The sequence below is a fragment of the Monodon monoceros genome, unplaced genomic scaffold, assembly GCF_005190385.1.
Source record: "Monodon monoceros isolate NGI ecotype Baffin Bay Population unplaced genomic scaffold, NGI_Narwhal_1 Super_Scaffold_22, whole genome shotgun sequence".
In the NCBI taxonomy this organism is placed as follows: Eukaryota; Metazoa; Chordata; class Mammalia; order Artiodactyla; family Monodontidae; genus Monodon; species Monodon monoceros.
This window is the reverse complement of record NW_021703779.1, coordinates 126800570-126821564: the sequence shown is the minus strand read 5'-3', so window position 1 is coordinate 126821564 and position 20995 is coordinate 126800570. Positions and strand designations below refer to the sequence as shown.

Here is a 20995-nt window from a genome sequence, read left to right as displayed (position 1 = left end):
GGAGCGTCTGTCTCCGCTTTCTTTCTGACTCTCTGCATTCTTCCCCACCTCCACCCGTGGACCTGGCTCTCCTGGGGCTGCTCTGGGGATTCCGATCATCCCAGGAGGTCAGGCATGGCAGGTGGCCTGGCTTCGTGCTCTTGAAGTTGGGACTCTGACAAAGAAATCCTACCCACTGGCCAGATTTCAGGACTTGGAATTGGAGTTGGAACCAAAGGAAACCGAAAGCAAAACTCCCCCTTCGGCCTACTGGAGGGAATCATTCTCGTCAATACTTTGGTATTTTCCTTTTTAATAAAAATTCCATCGAATGCTGTTTTTTCTCTATAGGCAGGGGTCTCAAAAGTGCAAATGTTCCTACTGTTTCAACCGTAATCGTTCCGGCCTCACGCCTGCCTTCCCAGGAGCTGTGCTGGGAGTACGGAGGATGGAGGGGACTGGCGGGAGGGGAGCAGTGCGGGGGAGGGGCGTCCCAAGCAACCAGAAGGATATTCTTGCAGTCTAGTTCCCTGAAAAAAACCCTGCCGCGATAAATAATGAAATCTCAAAATGAAAACACCCGATAAGAGAAATGGAAATATCATGCCGTTAAGTAGTTCCTTATTCTTTAGATATGCATCTGGTCCTATGTGCACGTACACGTCTATACGCGCACACACGTGGCTACGCACACATGCACACACAGGCTGACTGCACGCGTCCTGGGGAGGGGGTGCTGGGCCGGTGGACCATCTGGGTGGGAGCATCCTTCCTGCAGAGCGGTGCTCGCCTCTTGTACCTGTTGAGCCAACTGCTCTGCAGCAGGTGCCACGAAGCTCTCGATAAACCGAAACCGGCCCTCTGCCGCACTGCACAGCCCAAACAGGGAACATCTGGTGGAATTACAGTGTTCGTTTAAAAAAGCTTCCATAGAAAAAGGGGGGAACACGACTGTTCTTGGTCTCTCCTTCCTCCTCCTTCCCCTTCCTGGTCCTCCTGAGTAAGAAGCCTAGAATGCATTGGCTTCTGGCAGGTGCCTTGGAGCATCTTCAGCGGCCTGGCGGGCCCTCCTCGTGGCCGGTGCCCTCGCCCGGCCCGCCCGGGTGCGTGTGTGTGCGGGGAGTGCGCGTGCCGTGCCGAGAGCAGTTCTGCTTAGAGGGACGTCTCCACGCTGTGGAGCGGGCTCCCGGGGCGGGAAGAAAACACTGACGAGGTAGCTGACTTGGTGCCGCGCGTAGTCAGGTAGACGCCGCTGTCTATGGCGTTGTTGTTCTGGTTGGGGGAGGGCGGGGGCGGGGCCCGCAGGCGCTCCTCGTTCTCGTCCACGTCCGTGTCATCGATGAGTGGGATGTTGTGTGTGTAGTCATTGATCAGAAACTCGGGCGTCGCCATGAAATTATGGATGGAGGTCTTGGATTCGGGTTTCTCCAGGCCTTCGTAGAGGGAGCTACGGAATGCTTTCACCACCCGGATCTGGAGGGGGAGGGGGAGGGCCAGTGAGCAGGAGGGAGGAGGGGGAGGGCGAGGAAGGAAGAGGGAAGGAGGCCATCAGCGGTGAGTACAGCCCACACCCACGGCAGGGGTCACTGCATGACAAACGTCTGTCTTTTGGAACAGAAAAGTCGGAGCCCTCCGCCCCGCTGCGTCTCCCTCCCGTCGCCTGATGCGCATGCAGGACAAATGGCAGTGGCTTTCTCTAGGCTGAACTCAAGAGCAATGGATTCACGGGACTCCTGGCTGCTCCCTCCCACCCCTTCCCCTGCACTGAGTTGGGGGGGGGATTCCAATGTGGGAGCCCGGAAAGATGACTGGGCAAAGGGACAGTGCTGGACACTGGGCTCTCCACTTTCTCTTCCCAGAGAGTCCGAGGAACTTTCCGGCAAGAGCAAGTCCCCAGCCTGTGGGCACACTGCAGGCCTTTCGCGCGTTGGCTCCCCTCCCTGGCTTCTCGGCGCCCTCTCCTCTGCCCCCCGGCCCCTGTGGCAGCAGCCCGCGCTGGCCAGGCCCAGACACACCTGCCCATCACTCTCCGTGCTGCTAAGTCCGACGGCCCTTCTGTGTCTCCATCTTATTTGATCCCCCAGGGGCCACCTGCCCCTCTTTCTGGGAACTTCTCCTGGCTCCCCTGACACTGCCCCTGTCTGGCCCTCCTCCTACCTCACCGGTTTCTCTGTCTTCACCTCCTCCACTGCTTGTGACTCTGTCCCAGAGTGCCCAGAGCCCCGGCCTGTCCCTGTCCCCCTCCTCCCTGTGCACACCCCCAGGCTCACCTCCTCGCCCTGGCCACAGCTCTGGGCTCATCTGGCTATAACCATGGACTGCGGCCCAGGCCCCTCATCAGAGCTCCAGGCCTAAGAGCCTACCAGTCCCCCATCTGGAGGCATCCAAGATGGAAAATGGCCCCATTTTTAATTTACACCGACCAAGCCTGTCCTGCTCGGATGCCCTGATTCACCAGCTGGATGCGTTTGATCTGGTCGTCATTTCCCTTCTCAGACCCTTCCGTCCTGCATCTCCTGCCATCAGAGGCCCTTTGTAGTCTGCCGATGCCCGCCTCTACAGCCTTTCTCACCCTCCTCCTTTTCACTCTCCAAACCACACGACTTCTTTCAGTCCCCGGAATTTGGTTGGGGGCCATATGCTTCCCCCACTCACATTTGCTACACCTTGTTCCCTGGCTGCCCCGCTGGCATCTGCAGACCTCAGATCAGCACAAGTGCCCCCTGGGGAGAAGCTTCCCACAATGCCCTGCTCCCCAGCTACCGAGGCCCCAGCTGAGCTCAGGCACCCCTGACCTCCGCACCTCCCGCAGGACCCTGCTCTCAGAACTAGCCCCTTGGCCTCCGCTGGCTGCCCTGCCTTCACCTCCACATGTGCTCAAGTCTCCTCGGTTTGCTGCCTCTCTCTGCTCCTTCCTTGGGCCCCCAGCCTGGGCTCCCTCATGTTTCTAGAAGGCAGAATCGATGGGAAGCCTTCAGCTGGGCTTTGCACTAGCCAGCTGGTCCTGTGCTGAGATGGGGAGGCCAGAGCCTCCCTATGTGAGTGGGTGGACACAAAGTGAGCTCTAAAGCCATTTCCAGGTCCAAGGTCCTAGGGTTGGGTTTTCTTGGTTTAGACAAGGTGTTGGCAAACTGTGGCCCAAGAGCTAACTCTGGCCCTCAACCTGGTTTTGTAGATAAAGTCTTATTGGGTACACGGCCATGCCGTGTCCTCTGAAGGACATGTCCAATGTTCATTGCTGCCCCCTGGTTTAGACCATGAATCCCTTTCGACCCTCCAGTGTCTGGATCCCGGGGTCAGCCAAGCTCAATGCTCCTAGGTCAGTTTAACCCAGGAGAACCTCACAATCAAGGGCCAAAAAAAAAAAAAAAAAAAATGAGCCCAAGGGCTCCATAAAATTGGAAATTTCTGATTCCATATCTTAAATCCAGCTAGGATTTTCTCTGCATTTGGTACAGCCACATCTTCCAGGTCGTAGATGGCCATCATTTGCTGTCGGCCCCCGCATTCCCCAGACTGGCTTCCGAGATCGGGGTGACACAGAAGTTGACAATCATTTTCCTTTTCTGGTGCCAGGATTGTGGGAGAGCCAATGGGACACTGGCTGTGGCTGTGTGGTGGTGGAGGATCTACTCCGGCAGTCAGCCACCCCCTCAAGCCACAGAAATGGGAGCAAGCGGCGTGCTGCCGCCCTTGGCCCTGGAGGCCTTTGTGGTAAGTTTGCCAGCAGTGCCCCGGTGCCCCTGGCTACATCCTTTCCCCTCACCTGGACCCGGGTCATGTGATCAGGCCAGGCCCCTGCTCAAACTCATCCCCAGCTCCCCCAGAGGGTGGCCGGCTCTTCCCTCCCCAGCTTCTGTTGCTCTGGCCTGGAAGGCTCCTTCAGGGCCCTCCTCCCGGGTGTAATCAAAGACTCACTTTGATGCCCCTCACTAGCCTCGTTTGCTGCCTGTCGCCAGAGCCTGGCGCAGAGCGGCCGCTCAATCACCAACAGAAGGTGCCAGGGCTGCCCACTCCAACGTGCGCCGTTGGCTTGAGTCATCCTGAGTGTCTTACAGCTGACGGTGAGTCAGCTTCCCTCCAGCTTCCATTTCCCTGCATGCAAATCTTGGGCTCTTAACACATGGCCTGGGATTGGTCTTATGATGGGGAGTTTTCAGGCCACTCCACGCTGAAGGGCACAGTCAACCCCCGGGACACGGGTTTGGTGGGAACTGGGAAACGTTTCTAAGAGAGGGCCGCCCTGGAGGCCTGAGCTCGCACCTGGGAGTCTGAGGACATCCCCACCGCGGAGTTTAGCGCGTCCCTGCGAAAGCCTGGTCACAGCTGGGTGGGTCCAGCGCTCTTCCCCAGTGCGTGACCCTTACTGCCTCCTGAAGCTCCTCTCCTGGCCTGGGACTGTCCCAGGGGCCAGGGCAGGGTCCTCAGGCCACCTGTCCATCTCTAGGACGCCCAAAGGGATGTCATTGCCCTCAAGGCTGTGAGTGTCGCCCACAGCGCACAGCCCACCTCGACGCCACCAATGCCCCCTGCACCGCCTCCGCCTGCATCTGCTGCTCCTGTACCTCCTGTCAATGGCTAATGGGCCTCTCGAACTGGAGGAGGTCCAGGAGGACCGTCAGCCTTGCCCCCCGCCGACCCTGCCCCTCGCCTAGTCTTTGCATCCTGGTGCAGGGCTCTGGCTGAAACTTGCAGGCACAGACCCAGTGCCGCACATCAGCGTGTCTTGGGGCCCCTCTTTCCCGAACCCCTCCAGGGCGGAGCCGTCCCCGCCTCAAGCGCTGCGGCTGTGTCTCCCCGCAGCCCCCGAGCGCAGAGACGCCCCCTGCCTGGTCCCTGGATCTTTCCCGGGCTCCAGCCTGTGCGGCTGCCGCCCCTTCTCTCTGGCCGCTGAGTCAGGCCCTGCCCTGGGTCCTGACTGGTGGCGCTCACGCTGCTCTGCGCAGTGTGGGACGCCCCCAAGTCCAGGTTACTGTAAGAGAATTTAAAGGTAGAGAAAGACGTGAAAAGCACCGGCCAGTAAAGAGGACTTCTAGATTACAGCCAACCAGAAGCAGGTCTGGCTGGGGCTGGGGGCTGTCCCACGGCTTCCCTCCCCTTTCCGAGTGAGGCCTGCTGCGCCCCACCGCCTGGCCTCTGACACCGCGGCCCGCTTCCTCCTTCGCTGTCAGCTCCGTCCCCCTCGTCTAGGTTACTCTTTGCCCCTCTCTCGGGGCTGCAGCCCCTCCAGCTGTTGGTACGCAGGGGCCCAGCTTCGTTTGGCCCTGTTCTCTTCTGGCCCCCACTCCCCAGGGACCTCTCCGTTGGGCGCCCCGTGCACCCCACACTGCACCCCTGCTTCCAGGTCCCCCTGCTGCTGCCCATCCCCTATCGTGGCCAAGGGCCCCAGAGTCGTCTGGGCCTTTTCTCTGTCCACATCCACGCATTTCCTGGGTGCTTCTAGCCATCTGCCTGCTAAGGAGCTCCCACCTCAGTGTCCAGACTCGGGGTTCTGCCTGCTTCTTCAACTTTACCTCCCACCCCCCATGTCTCCTTCCTTGTCTCCCTGTTGCCACCCTTGACGTCCACAGTCTCTTCTCAGCATGGCAGCCTGAGTAATCTTTTCCAGCGGAAGTCAGAGCGTGTCACACCTTCCACTGGTCCAAACACTTCAGTGGCCGTGTCTCCCTCAAAGGAAAAGTCCTGCCAGGGCCTGCCTCGGGCCATTCTCTTCCTCTTTCTCCTTTACCCTCTCCAGCCTCCCGGCTCTTCCTCAAGCACGACACTCCTGCCTCAGGACCTTTGCACTGGCTGTTCCCTCTGTCAGGAAGGCTCTTCCCCAGTGAGCCTCATGGCTCCCCCTTAGCTCTTTCCGTTTACAGCCACAATCCACTCATCTCCCTCAGCACCCCAGCACCTCTTCTGCCTCCTTTTCTCCCCAGCATGGTTCACCTTCAAACACCCCACACATCCCATTATTCTCTCCTCTGTCTCCTGTCACTGGAGCATAAGGCCCCTGACGTCCCCAGCACCCAGCACAGCATCCGCCTGCAGCAGGGGCTCAGTGGATAGGTGCTGGGAGTAGGGGGCCCACACAGCCTGGCACGTGTCTCCCACCATAGCTCCCCCGACCAGCGCTCTCCGCCCACGGTGCTCGGAACAGCAAGCCTGGGTGTCCCCCAGGGCCATCACCCCTGCCCTGTACCCCGCCTACACTCTTCTTCCGCCAGATCATCCCATGTCGGCCTTGTCTCCTTATTTGGAACTCAGCTCACAAATCATCCTCTGAGAGGCTGTCCCGGACAACCTATATCAAAAATAGTGCCACTAATGTTTCTCTCGTTCTGCTTCCTTTCCCTCTGAGGCTGGTGACCACCTGCACTCAGCGCAAACTTACTTCTCTGTTGTTTGCTGCCCGGCCCTCGCCCCCGCATGTGAGCCCTGGCCTGTCTTCCCCTCAGCGTGAGCTCCATTAGCGGGGATGGGGCACGTGATGCTCCAGACCCGCAGGACTACCCCGGCCACAAGGAGAAAGGATGCTTGTGTCAGACTCTGCCATGGGACCATGCTACTGATGAAGAGTTGCAAGCAGAAGGGGTGAAGGTCGCGGCTGAAAGTGGATGTACCCCGCTTTTGTTTTGAACTTTAATCGCTTGCGTTTGCAATGTAGGTGGTGGTGGAGGCGGAGAAGGGACGTGGAAGCAGGGAGGAAAGCGAAGGATGAAGGATCTCCCACCCCATTAAAGGAAAAGGAAAGGAGAGAAAAATAAAAGCAAAGGCTCCCGAACAACAATGACAATGGCCACAACAGAAACTCGGTCTGACACCTTCGGGCTGTGGGAGGAGCAGGCCCTGGGGGGGGTCGTCACCCTCTGCACCCTCCCTTCTCTCTCACTGTGAAGCTCACAGAGCTCAAAATTCTTCCATCCAACTCCTGCCCTGTCCTTCCGTACCAACCACTATCCAGAACCTTCTGTGGGAGGAAGGAACCTGGCAGCTTCCCTGGCAACGGGGCTTTGGATTTAGAGCAAATTCTGAACACAGCAGCCAGGGAGAGCCATGGCGCCTCCATGAACTTTAGGTTCCCAAGTCCCAAACCCTCCCTGTAGGCATGAGGGTGAATCATGACTTGAGATCAACACAAAGAGGTGTGCGGTGATGGACCCACAATCAAGGGGGTAGCAAGGGGGAAGGCTCCCTTTCCTCACCACGGAATTAGAAGACATGAAAATTCAGACTCCAGAGTCGGCTCTTTCACTGAGGGATCGAATCCCAAACAAAAGACACAGCTTTGTGTGTGCTGGCAAGCCGAAAATGCTGGTGGCTCGTGAGTTTTGTGAAGTTTACCTCCCATTCTGTGGGCATGCATGTGTGCCCAGGACCGGGACAGGCCAGACTCAGTGGCCGGTGTCAACAAGATGTTGCACTGAACTGACCCAGGCATGGAGAGTCCTGGGTTTTCCAGGGGCTCGGCCTTGCCTCTCATCCTGGCTGTCTCCAGCTGCAGGGCCTCAGATAAGTCTCCTGGGCTTCCTGGGCCCTGGCTCCCAGCCCCAGGAGTCGGCCCGGAAGTGTCTACGGGGGTGGGGGGCTCTGGAGCAGGGCTTTCAGGGTCTGCCTTAGGCTGCAAGCTGGCATGTGCTTTAGGAATTGCCTGGAAGGTTCTTCCATGTGGTAGGGTCCCTGGCTGCAGGAAGGCTCGGGCAGGGCTGACACTGTTCCTAGTGTGGAGACAGTGTGCACACTGTCGAAGAGCTGACCAAAAATGCCAATACACTATTCCCAGAAACCCACGTGGGCAGACTTGCCTCGAAATCAATGGATTTCCTGAGAAGGAAGCAAACTCCAGCAAACAAGACAGCTTTCACTTGGCAGGGCTCCTTCCTCGGTGGGGCTGGCTTAACTACTGCTCTAGGAGTGTGTGAGGGGCATGTCTCCCCAGGCTCCAGAAGGGCGTGTCCACAGAAGCCCCGGGGTCTCACCGGGCTGGGCTTTGCCAAGTCGGCAAAAGCCAATTAAAATAAAGCAACCGCCGTGATATGTTTTCGGTATGGTTGATCAGACCTGAAGGGCCCTGAGGGAGTCCTTCTGGGCACATCTGACCAAACTCGCCACCTGCCCCCGTGACAGTAATCGTTTGAGCATAGAGGCCCACTGTTGCTGCAGGAGGGCCAGGCTGCTGGGGAACAGGCTGTGGATATGTGGCGGGGGGGGGGGGGGGCTGGGTGTGTCTGTGCGGCCGTGCTCGCACCTGGGGGCAGCCATCTGAGTGAATAGACACCTCCTGTCTGCCTCCACCCTGGGGATCCTAACGGCCAGCTGGGAAATGAGGCTGAGCTTCCTGAAGAATTATTGTGTGATACTGTGATTGGGGCACGAATGAGGGTGACTGACACACTAACAGGGGATAGGATTTCACACCCCCTTCGTTTCCAGAAGACTGATGGTGGTTAGTAAAGAATGCTTTTTCCTAAGCCACTCAGGTGGGTGGCCTCAAGGCCATGCATGGCTGAGGTCCCACGCAATGGCTGTGGTGGGGCGGCCACTAAGGCAGGCAGGAGAGACGGCTGAGTGGGCAGCGGGGAGGCAGCCAAGGCCATTCTGGAGCCGGGGGCGGGGTGCCGGAGGTCAATAGGAAGTGTGCGTGGCTGTGAATGTGGGCGCGCTGAGCCCCGAGGACCATCGCACCTCTAGCCTCCCCCCATCACTCCTCTGAGGGGCTGTCCTCCCCCTCGGACTCTGGCCACTTGTTGCGTTGGTGTTGCATGCCGGGGCCTGCACTGGCTGAGCAATGTCACCTGTCACTCTGGCCTTCAGGCTCCTTGTCCACACCCGCAACCAGGCCTTCCACCTACACAGCCTGAGGCTCTCACCGGAAGCGATGTTGGGCCGAGACTGGCCGCGGCGCTCAGGAGGAGGCGCGGCCTGGCCGGGTGGTAGGCAAGGAGGACAGAAGCCTTCCTGAAAGAGCTGGGTTTTCCTGAGGAAACCTTGTGCCCCGTGACCACTGCACCCTGCCTTTCTTCTGGTAAGTTCCAAGAGAGAGACTGAAGGCCTAGGGCTGTCCTCCACTCTGCCAGGACTTCCCCTGATTTGTACGATGTGGGTGCCAGGCTTGGTGATTTCTCGGGGTCTTTGAAGCTTGGACTGGGAAGCGGTGATGGTGGCAGGAAGTGGTCTTGGTCGGCAGCTTCTGGAAGCAGGAACGTCCCCTGGTGCCACCTGGCCCTCCATCCAGCATCTTGTGAGTCAGGACATCGGGACCCTCCTCAGGCAGAAGGTGCTCATCTCCCAGTGGTACGCGGTGTGGATGGACAGTGACCCTTCTTCTGGCCAGGAGCTACTTAGGTTCCCCGGGAGCGGCTCCTACCCCACGCTGCTGGGCTCCCAGCACTGGGAAGGGGGACAGGAGAGGTGGCCGCAGAAAGAAGGAAGGTACTAGAAGCCGAGGAAGAGAGAGGAGAAGGAGGCTGCCCCCAGGGAGGAGGCCTGAGGCCCCCAGACAGTGCAGCCTCAGCAGGAGTGTGGGGAAGGCCTAGGGGTGAGCAGAGGAGGGACGGGCTGCCTTCCCCCAAGTCAACATACAGGCGGATGGACAGACAGACAGAGAGGAGGCACAGAGAGAGATGGCAAAGGAACACGTGAAGGAAGTGGCAGGCGAGGGCAGCTGCGGCCCAGCAGGCCCTGGCCGAGCCTCCTGCCGGCTTCCCCAGGTGGAGTGGTGCCAAGTACCCTGTGGGACAAGCTTTCCAGCTCGCCTGTGACGGCCGTCAGCCAGTGTCTGTGGCCCCGGGTGGGTGGCTCAGTGAACATTCGAGGGAGCTGGACATGTGTGTGGCCTGTGGGATGGGGAACACGCTCGTGTGTGTGTGTGTGTGTGTGTTTACGTGTGCGCTGTTTCCAAAGGGGACAAGGTGGCCCCAGTGGGGACCAGTACATCCCTTCCATAAAGGGCAGAGTGGTCTGGAAGGACAGCTTAAGCAAGAGGAGGGACGCCCTCCACTGGGGACCTCTTACCAGTTCCTAAAAAAAAAAAGAAGAAGAAGAAGAAAAGAAAAAACAAAAAACAAAACACAAGACAAAAGAAAACAGGAAAAGAGAAGAAATCAAGCAAAAAGAAAATCCCAGAGTCTGGTGTGGGAAAAAAGCATAGTTAACAACTCCCGTCCATGGGGAAGTGATGTGCTCACAGAGGTGAGAGTTGCCGGGTCCCACTGGAAGGAAAGGAAACAGGTAGCAGTGAACCATCCTGGCAGGGGCTCTGGGCTCACACTTGAAGGTGTACTGTTTGGCTTTTGAAATCTCGAGTTTGCTGTGAGAAGCAGGTGGCCCTGGGGCGCAGTGGGGGGCCCACACTCTTCCTTGTGTTGTCTCTTACTGGGCGGACCGTGGGGTGGTGGGCTCAATGGCCTAGTGGCTTGCCCTTTGTCTTTGTAAAGAAATGTGAGCAAATATGGAACTTTCTAGCTCTTTAGGACAGCCCCTGGGTTCCTTTTAAAATGTGACAGACATGGCGGGAACTTTTCAGAGGGACGTATAAAAAGGAATCAATTTCTCCCAGCTTCTCGAAGGAAGGAGGAGAGAGAGTATGGACCAGATCAGGTTAAGACCTTCCAATCCTGAGGCCTGCTTGGAAAGAGCGAAGATGCTTTGGGAACAAAAGGAAACGTGGCCGAGGGCGGGCTCGAGGCATGAGGAGGGCTCCTGGGGTCACCTTTAACGCCCGGGGGCCCAGGTGTACTGCCTTTGGAAACCACTTCAAGGAGAGCTCTGGAAGCTGCTGCTTTAGTCCCAAGTGGGCGGGCTGGGTTCTTCCGCTGTGAATGGCGCTGCAAAGGCGCTCGCCTCTCCTTCCAGTCCTGGGGGGCGGCCCTGAGCCCGCGCGCCTCCCTCGAGCTGCCCCGCGGAACACTGACCAAGGCCCCAACCTGACTGACACCAGACACCGCCAGAAGCGGCCAAGTTCATGAAGAACCATCAGTTCAAGAAAAGAAAACCAGCGACAGAAGGAGCGCTAAACAAAACCCCAAAACCAAAGGAAAGAACAGAAGGTCCAGCAGTGCCATGGATTCAGTACATTTCATAAGAGGATATGGCTTTAGAGAGACACACCGTCTGGGCGGGAAGGACTGAACAGGGCGATAAAGAAAGAACGGAAAAGCCTCGGTGAGCGGAGGATGTAAGACTGGAAAAAAAGAGAAGGAAGAGGCGGGAGGCTTTTTCCTCCCCCAGAGATGCCATTTATGAGAGAAAAGGGGACTCAAGACTCACTCCCAGCGGCACTGGCGGGATTGGCAGCAGAGAGAATTACGTGAGTAGGGGTAGAAAGATTGGTTACGTCATGGAGCTGGCTGAGGACCGAGGACCGCCGGCGCACAGCACCCTGAAATGAACCGCTTCTCTTGAAGGTACTCACTACCTCCATCTGTGGGAGAGAAAATGAGATAAAGGTTGGCTTGCACTGTTGTCCCCGCGACCGCACGGGGGTGGGGCTGGGTGGGGACAGGGGCCACACTGGGTGCATATCGTGACAGCAAAGCCTCATTGAGGTCGCCTCGGTGCCTCTGCGTCATCCACCAAGAGAGGCTTTGCTGAGCAAATTATTAGCGCTCAGGAGACCTGGCGCGCGGGGGCTGACGATGGATCGGGCACACCGCAAGCACTTTAGAAAGAGCCATTTGCATTCACGATATGTTCATCGCAAGCCACTCATCAATAAATACCCTTCCCTGGCCCGTCCTGTGTTTATATTGCCGCAAGTGGGGCCGTCACTCTCCTTCTGCGGCTCATCCAAGTGACTGAGGGGTACTCCGTGGGACGTCCCAGTGTAAGAATGGATTTTAAAAGAGGGGGAGGGGGTTTCCCCAAAGCCCCTGCTTTCTCTCATCGGAATGCCTTCCCACAGAGCCACAGGCAGGGCAGGAGGGAGAGTGGAGAGCCTGGGTCCGGGGAGCAAAGATGGCTTTACTTTGTCCCCCACCCTTAAAGCCTCCTAGGAGGCTTCAGGAAATGAGAGCCATGGGGGTGAACTTGCCGGAGATGCAGTATCTCTGGGTTTCCCGACCCGCCTTTGGCTGGCAGGGGGGCCTGGGGGTGGAGCAAGCCCAGGCGTGGGGTCCCAAGGAACCGTGGCTGGGTGGCCACTGTGAACGTCCCCCCATCAGAAGACCGTGTGTCTAGATTCTGGGAGGCCAGCCCGCTGTGGCGTACTTTGGGCCGCTTCTTAGAGAATGTCCCCTCTTAGCGGGGAGTGTGTGTGGAATCTCTGGCCTTAGAAGGTGGATCTGATTTCTAGAAAGTGCCACATAGTTCACTGGATGATGTGAGCAGCAGAGTGCTCAGACTGCCCCCATCCCAACCAAAGTGAAGACGGCCGGCATTTCAACCCTTGGACGCGCTGCCAGACAGACTAATTGTTGTGTACGCACCACTGAGCCCCCTTCTGCCCAGCAGAAGTAAGGCATACTGAGTGCCCACGGGGACTGGCACAGTGCCGAGTGCCCCAACACACTGAAGGAAGATGACCCATGCCATGATGTCGCTGTCTCTTTGGGGGGGGGGGGGGGGGGGCATCTCCTCCCTAGATTGAGATGTTTCTAAGGCTACGGAGACAGGGGACTGTCTCAAGAGGGGACTCTTACTGTGGCAAAGGCGACAGGGGAAGGGAAAAATGCCTTTCCTGCCTCTGATTGGGCCTCTCCGCATGGTGTCCCGAGGCGATGATGGTATCAGACAAAATACCACAGAATTATCCCTCTGCCCCACGCCTGCCCCGGAAGCCCCCCACACTGGGCCAGGAACGAGGCCCAGTCACTGCTGAAGCTTCTCTGGTTTAGAATGGAATGCGAAATAGACCACGTCGTGAGCACTTTGAAAAGCTCCACGTCCTGCATTTAGAGGACTCTTTTATTCTGGAATGACACCCTTCCTGGCTGGTGCGTTTCTATGTGCCTGGAATGATGGTGAGAGCGGGCAGCAGCTTAGGAAATGCCTCCACTTAGCAACATAAAAACTTGTGCTGGTCTCTGAAATCTGGGGAGCAATTTTGTGTCTTGCAAAAGTTGGAAATCTAGGGCTGGCTGCCTAGAGAATGTTTCTCTTGGCATGGGGTGTATGCAACTTGAGGGGCTTTATTTCTCCTAGGCTTTATTTCTGCTTTGCAAGCAGGTATTTTGAATCAAAACGAACAAACGCTCTTAAAAAGTGAACTAAAGCAACTGGTTAGTTCGGCGTTCCTGAGAATTGTGGCGGATTTGATGTGACAAAGTCAAGGGGAGGAATGAGTGGCTCCATGGAGAGGCCAGGGCTAAGGGATGGCGGAAGGAGACTTGGGTGACCTTGGGCAAGTCCCTTCTCTCTGGGCCCCATTTCTCCGTGTGGAAAGCAGGGACCCGACCAGCCCGGAACTGCAAGGCTCTGACTGAGGGGACCCACTCTACCAACGGGGTGGCAGTGTCAGGTCCAAGAGCCTGCAGGCAGTAAGAAGACACGGACGCACAGGTGGCTGGGGCGCCAGAGACCTCTTCCCGGACACCTAGGATCGGGGCAGGGCTGTGCTCTTGGCTGCTAGAAGAGCTAACACTGACTTTGGCTCAGCGATGGAAGCGAATAGGCTCTGCTGCACAACCCGCCCAGCATGACACACCAGAGCCCGTCGGGGCGGGACGGGTGGGTGGGTGCTCACAGTTGAGCAGCCAGGAGGCCACGGGGAAAACCTAGACAGCTGGTGACAAAGGCTCCTCCCATTCTACTGGGCGCTCAGTGTTCTGGCCGGGCCCAAGACATCCTTCCCCCGCCACACTGGCCAAGGCGCCTGCGATGCCGCGAGGGCTGAGCCAGAGGCCCGGAGCAGCCCCTTGGGACTCTGAGAAGGCTTCATGGGGCCGCCGTGGGATGAGGAGGGGCCCCAGGGGACACGGTGGGAGCTGCGGAGGCCTGGGGCCCAGACAGTGGCCAGCATGGAGGCACAGCAACGCGGGCGAGCAGAGTGGGAGTCTGGGAAGGCAGCAGGGGTTCCGGGGACGCAGGGCACGTGGGGTGATGCCGAGAGGCAGACGGGAGGCTGAGGGCTTCTGGCCGGGGAGCTGAGGCTGGCGCCTGGGGAGGAGAGGGGCGCCCGGGGCTGCGTGGCGGCAGCTGGTGAGCCGCGTGCACTGGGAGGGCGCTTTGGGCACCTGGCATGGAGGATTCTTTGGGATGAGCCCATGGTGACTTGTGACAGGCTGGAGGCGGGCGCTGGGGAGAGCTGTGCTCTCAGGTCCTGGCCCGGGCCAAGCGGCCACGCGGGAAGCCGCCCGAGCAGGCGCCCGGTGGTGTTCTTCCTGCCGGTGGGTCTCCAGGGCAAGAGCAATTGGAGCTGGGTCGGGGCAGTGGGGCTGTGGGTCCAGGACAGAGCACGGAGAAAGGCCCGGGAGGAGCAGGGAGTGATGGGGTGTCACACGCTGGCTATGTTGCAAATAGGCTGCAGGGGTCCAGGGTGGACCCCGGGAGCCTCAGTCCAGGCAGAGACGTGGGCGGCTGGGCCAGGAGGATGTTGGGGGCGGGGCCGGAGGTGGCTGGACCGGGCATGCGCGTTCGAAGGGCCATGCCAATGTGCCAGGTGTGTGGGGAGACGGGAAGAGGGTCTGGGACAGCTCCAGGGCTCTGGCTTGGGCAGTAGAAGTGAGGGAGCCATGGATCAGGAGCTGGGGGGCGGGAGGAGGTGGGCTTGGGGAGGTGGGGCCTGGGTCTGGACTGACCTGAGCCCAGGGTGGGTAACGTGAGGCAGAGGAGAAGGTGGTGCGTGAGGGGCGCCTGGTCGCCATCTGGAGGCTGTGCGGGGAGGGCCAGGCCATGGGGAACTGGCACAAAGAGACCAGTGCCCCCGGGGACCGTGGGACTTCCAGCAGCTAGGGTCACAGCCAGGCGACAGGGCAGACCACGGTCTCAGTGGGAGGTGGGAGTGACAGGCAAGGAAGATGGAGAGGGGCCAGCAAGCTGCCAGGAGAGCAGGGCGGACCGCACTTCCGGAAGGGCGCTGGGAAACAGTCTGCAAGCGGGAGGGATGGAGGGACGGCCCAGCTCGGGAGCCGGGAGGGTGTCTCGCAGACCTTGGTGAGAACTGCCTCTGGGGTGTTGAGGGCTGATGTCAGGCTATGATGAGAGAGACAGCAAGTATGGAACATTCTGGCAAGAAGGCTGGCCGGGAAGAGCTGGGGGCAGGAAGCGAGGGTGGCTCTGTCAGGCAGACTCTCACGAAGCCTTTGCACAGAACGGACCAACTTGGTTACCAGAGTTCACTTCCCAAATGAAGTCTTTCCATAGAATTCACAGTATAACCCAATGAATGGTGAGCTCACCAAAGCCTATTTGAAACGGGCATCTGCCTCATCCCGAGAAGGCCCCTTCCCCATGACCTGGGGCAGCTCCCAGCAAAGAAAACGAGTCCCAGCAGCTATTCAAACAGTGGGTGGCCCGTGCCCCCATCTCCCTGAGATACAGCTCTGGGTCACAGCTGACACCTGTGCCCACTAGCGGGGAGGGCCACCTGGGCTCTGAGCGAGGCGTCAGGGAGAGGCCATCTTGGAGACATACTGTCATCTGGCACATCCGGCAACTGCCCTTGTGATCGTGGCGGCAAGCCCCAAGGGCTTCCCTGTCGCTCTCAGGCTCATCTCGCCCATTCTCTGCCTCTGGCTTGCTTGACCCCCTCGCGAGGCGGGAGAGCCAGAGTGGCCGAGCAGCCCGGCGGCTTACCTGCGTCTGGATCCGGTTGAGGCCCCGGAACCAGAGGATCTGGCCTCTGCGGAGCTCCCGCTCGGCGTGGTCGATCTCTTCCTCGCCCTCAGCCAGCTCCTCGTCAGTCATCTCGTCCTTCCCGGGCCCGTGCCCCGCTTCCTTCAGGCACTTGAGCTGGCTGGTGGGGATGGTGGCGATGACCTGGGTCGCCAGAGGTGAGGGACAGCAGGCAGAAGTGGCCGTCAGAGGTGGGAGCTCTGCTGGGGCCGGGAGCGGATGCAGGCTGCCCGCCTCCCGCTGATGCAGGCCCAGGCCAGTGTGTGTGCCCGCCCCTGCACAGGCCCCGGCCCTGTGTGCAGCTCCTTCCTCAGTGCTTGTTTCCTGCGGGCGGCCCCTGGGCCGCCTCTGCCTGCTGCCGAATCCTGCTCTCCAAAGCAGTGTGCGCGCCGGTGGACCCTCCTCCATCGACGCCCAGAGGAGCGGCTCATGCCACCTTCCCGCACAGCGTGTGATGTAAGGGACTCGCTTCGCCAGACCAAGGTCTGGCCCTGGCCTGGCTCATGGGAGGGGACCTTTAGGCCCCTGCCTCTTGGTTTAGCTGGGGCCAAGGGCAGGCAGGCTACACTGCCGCGGTGATTTGGGGCGGGTCCCTGGGTCGCATGTACCAGCTTGACCTCCGGGGCGCGGAGATTGAGTAACTAAGTCACACGGGCTCCCCAGGCCTCCAGGACCGACGCCACTCAAGTCCCCGGACCGCACCGCTCAGGGGAGCTGCCCTGATGGTGGTACCCATGCGTGTCATCACACATTGCCACTGGGAGAAACTGCACTGCCACGCAACTCCCCTGGTGGGGGAGCTGGGAGCCCGTGCCCGGCCTCTCCTGGGCCTGCCCTATGTAAGCATGATCTTGGACATCTAGCCTCCAGAGAATAACACCTGCCGTTGAAGCCACCCTGTCTGGAAGGTTCACAGAGGTATTGTGTAGCTTCAAATATGTGAGCATTTTCCAAGCCACCCAATTCTAAGGCACGATTTTCAGCTCCTACCGTGGCAAGGGGAGCGGTGGGTGGTTTTGCTGGGCGCTGTGACATCCCAGCCATGGCCCTTTGCATGCTCTCTGCTGAGGCTGTCACTTGTGGCCCTGCACCTAGGTCATGGCCTGTCCCAGAGGCAGGCTAGGGGACCCTGGGCTGCCCACAGTTCCCCAGACAAATGGGAAAGGGGCAGGGCTGGGAAAGCCACCGAGGCAGACACTTACCTGTCCCCAGACCAGCTCCCCAACACCAACAAACAGGCACCAGAGCCACTGTTCCGTAGACAGCGGCGAGCAGCTGAAGGGCTTTCCGCCGAACTGCACGATGACAATCTGTGGAAGAGGGGCGGGCGGGAGGCGCGTCCAGCCAGCTCCTCTAGCCCTCGGGGCTCCCCCTGTCCTGTGGGCCCAGCTCAGGGAGTCAGAAGGCTTGTTGCTTCACCCAGGTAGACAGGCAGTTCCTGGGAGCGTTCTTTTCTCTGGCCTCCTTCCCTTCATCCCCACCTCAGCCAGTGCCTAAAGAAGCTTCCCAGACCGGCTGACCACAGGCCGTGGGTGCTGTGCCGGACGGGCACGTGGCCTGGCTTGGTGCAAGGTGCCCACTGACCCAGGCGCCCCGGACTGTCCCTCTTCCAGCCTTCGGGTGAGGCTCGGTCATGTTAGCCATGTTCCTGGCTTCTGTGAAGGTGGTGCTTGAACGTGCGTATGCCAGACACTCTGATCGGCCTCCCGCAGCCTCATGGCCCCTCCATGGGAGGAGTCCTCTTCCAGGGGTGAGCTTTTCAACTACAGACCAACTGGTCCCAAGCCCACACTCCAACTCTCTCTGCTCCTGGGCTCTTAACCTCCAGGCCACTGTCCCCCTCCCTAACCACCCAGGGCTGGGTCCCAGACCACAAGGTGGACAGCCCTACACCCCAGAGCCCGGGAATTATTCACACCATCAAGTGCTCAGCCTGCCCCTCCCGCCTCAGCTCCTGCTCTGGGTTCCTCGCTCTCCTTCTGCCTGCCGACCAGCCCGGGTGCTTCCCCAGGTGGTCCCCGTGCCATGGCTGGCCCCCCTCTGAGAACTGCGAGAAACCAACTATCCTGGCCTGTTGGCCTCGCTCTACCTCACATTTTCTATCGATACGCCCTAGTTTTGAACACTCAGCGTCTCCTGGAGTTAAGGTGGCCTCCCGCCAAGGAATCGAGTTCTAGAAATGGGAGTGGCAGACCTGGAGGGACCTGCAAGAGTGGAGCCGCCCCTCCTACCTGGATGGCAAAGGTGCCCAGCACGATGGTGCAGAAGATGGGGTTGCCGAAGATGCCGTGGAAGACGTTGCGCTCGCCGTGGATCTTGCGGGCGTTGATCTCGTTGAAGAGCTGCATCATGACGAAGGTGTTGAAGATGATGGTGTAGTGCTCGGAGGGCGGCGAGTGCAGGGGTGCGTTCCTCCCGCTGTCAATGTCGAAGAAGAGCTCCCCTGCAAGCCCAGGGCCGCGTGAGGGGAGCCGGGCCCAGGTGGGCGCGTCACCACCGGGCGACATGGCTGGAAGTCATGAGCCCCCCAGCCCCCAGGCTAAGCAACGGGAGCTCACAGCCAAGGCCGCGTCCAGACCAGGGGGGTCTGGCACTGAAACCCCAGGACAGGGGTGAAGACATTAAGACCCATTTGCACACTGGCTCGAGCTGGGGAAGGAACGGGAGCTGCAAGGCTCAGGGCAGGCCCGGCCCTCCTCTGTGCCGCCCTGCCTCTGGAACGGCTCTCGGGTCAGCCATGACCAGCTTCTGCTCCCGAGATAGCAGAGAAAGGCCCCATGAGAGGACCCCCAGGTGCTACCGTTTGGGTGCCCTCACGTGGTGACTCTTGCCCCTTGGCCACCGCCATGCCTGCACTGAACTTTGAGTCTACTCCCAGGAACATGTGCTGAGAGCCAAGCCGCCACGTGGTCAAGGGTCATCAGACCCGTGGAGGCCCTCTGACGTCAGGAAGAGACAAAGCGACAAACCCGCCCCCATGTAAATAAAGGAATCTCCTAAAAGGAGCCGATGCCATACAGAGAACAAAACTCCCAGGATGGCAGGGAGGTGAGGGCCGAGGGGTCCTCACCGGAAATCGGGTCCCCAGGTGCCCGTCTGTCCCTGCCACTGCCGGACAGCGCCAGGGCCTGCGGGGCTGGCCACAGCACAGGGTGCCCTGGGCCAACCTACCGACGAACAGCAGCGTGAAGATGGTGGTGAGCTGGTAGACGGCGTGGCCCAGAATGTTCTTCATCATGGTCCGCGAGATCAGGGGCTTGTCCCGGCCATACGGCTTCCGCAGGAGCAGCGACTCAGTGGGCGGCTCTGTTGCCAGGGCCAGAGAGGCGAATGTGTCCATGATCAAGTTCACCCACAACATTTGCACGGCTTTGAGAGGAGAGTCCTGTGGAGACGAGCCAGTTACCCCAACGTGGGCCTGGACACCCCACCGGCCCCCCGTCCTGGGAGGAGACTCAGCTTGGGCTCAATGTCACTGGAATTGAATTCAAGTGAAAATGCAACACCATAAAAACGCGACATCTCCATCCCTATGTTTTCTTAAAGTTAGCAGAGAGTTTTCGCTGGGCTTTCAGATTCCTGCTCTTAAAATGTTGTCAGTCTCCCTTCTTCTCTCACCTGCTGGCAGTGATCTAGAAGGTGTGGTCCAAACTGTTAGCAGGAGGCTGCCACGCCCTGTCACTTGCCCCAGACCATAAAAGAGCCCGACGGATGCATTCCTGCACCCAAGGGCCGGGAAGAGGTAGAAACTGCACTGGACCTTCCTTCCCATCGCCTCTGACTTGTTGGTTAAAAATGAGCCTCACAGAAGACAGACACCAGGGACCATATCCTGTAGGATTCCATTCCTGTGAAACTTCTGGAACTGACAGACCCATGGAAACAGAAAGCGAATGGGTGGATGCCAGGGCTGGGGGAGAGGAGAGTGGGGAGTGGCTGCCTAGTGGGTACAGGGGTGATGAAAAAGTTCTGGACTGAGGTATAGGTGACGGTTGCACAAGACGCGCAATGCATCAAAAACCACAGGTGGTACGCTTTGGTTCAAATGGCTATTATGGTACAGTTTATGTTATGCGGATTTTATCTCAATTCAAAAATACCTTTGAAAGGGAGACAAATTCTGGACACTCACTAATGGGGAGGAGAATTGGAGAACTGAAAAAGGAAAAGAGGCTCCTGCAAAGGTTAACCACGGAGTTCCCAGCAGACCCAGGACAAGCGCAAATGCAGGTCTACCAAGACTTGCACACGCATGTCCACAGAGGCCACAGGTGGAAACAACCCAAATGCCCATTGATGGAGGGATGCAGAAACACAAGGTGCTCGCTCCATACAATGGAACATCAGTCCGCCATCAAGAGGAATAAAGTACCTGCTACAACATGGATGGACCTCGAGAACACTGTGCTAAGTGAAGGAGCCAGACACAAACAACCACCTATGATTTGGTTCCATGTAGCTGAAATGTCCAGAATAGGTAAGTCTGTAGAGACAGAAAGCAGGTGAGCGGGTGCCGGGGGCTGGTGGAGGGCGAGTGGGGAGGGACTGCTCATGGGGATGGCTCTTCCTCTTGGGGTGATGAAAACATGACGGAACTACATAGAGGTGATGATGGCGCAACACTGTGATGTACTTAAAAGTCACTGAATTGTATACTCTCGAACGGTGAAGTTTTTGGTGGGTGAATTCTATCTCAACCAAAAAAGTCTGCAACAAAAAAAAAACCTGGCTCCCGCCACTGGGTCCTCAGGTAGGGGCTCTTCAGCCCTCGCCCTGCTGGGGGCGGGGTCCCCTGGGCTTGCTCTGCACACTGGGGTCCAGGTGCACCGGGCGGGAGGAGCCCGGCCATGGGAGGGAGAGCCCGGGGTCTTCCTTGGGCCCCGGTGGCCCCCAGTGCCCACCTGAGTGATGCAGGCACCCGTGAAAGCCACAATCACGGCCACCACATTGACCGTCAGCTGGAACTGCAGGAACTTGGAGATGCTGTCGTAGACGTTGCGGCCCCACATGACGGCCTTGACGATGCTGGTGAAGTTGTCGTCCGTCAGGATGATGTCCGAGGCTTCCTTTGCCACGTCAGTCCCCGCGATGCCCTGGGGGACACACACACCGTGTCCACGGGGCCCCTTCCCCAGCCCCCCTCACCCACTCCAAACGTGTCCTTGTACTAGGGAGGTTTTGCTCACAAACAAAGAGGGCGCCACCGCTGCAGCAGCCAGCAACAGGGCAGAGCCTGCAGAGGCCCAGGTGGCCAAGATGTGAG

At 59.0% G+C, this 20995-nt stretch overlaps 1 protein-coding gene across 4 annotated transcripts in view; it reads right to left on the bottom strand.

The window, feature by feature from the left end:
- Positions 1–1089: 1089 nt before the first annotated feature.
- Positions 1090–20995, bottom strand: part of ATP2B3 (ATPase plasma membrane Ca2+ transporting 3) — a 46034-nt gene continuing 26128 nt past the window's right edge. For 3 of the 4 annotated variants that reach the window (XM_029240748.1, XM_029240749.1, XM_029240751.1), the window contains 6 exons: positions 20634–20825; positions 18904–19117; positions 17964–18175; positions 16935–17042; positions 15694–15876; positions 10347–11383 (listed from right to left, as the gene is read on the bottom strand). In XM_029240748.1, the coding sequence (XP_029096581.1) occupies positions 11219–11383; positions 15694–15876; positions 16935–17042; positions 17964–18175; positions 18904–19117; positions 20634–20825 (1074 nt within the window). In that variant the 3' untranslated portion in view covers positions 10347–11218. Of the gene's footprint in view, positions 1453–10346; positions 11384–15693; positions 15877–16934; positions 17043–17963; positions 18176–18903; positions 19118–20633; positions 20826–20995 lie in introns of those variants that run through there. The other variant, XM_029240747.1, reaches the window with a different exon arrangement.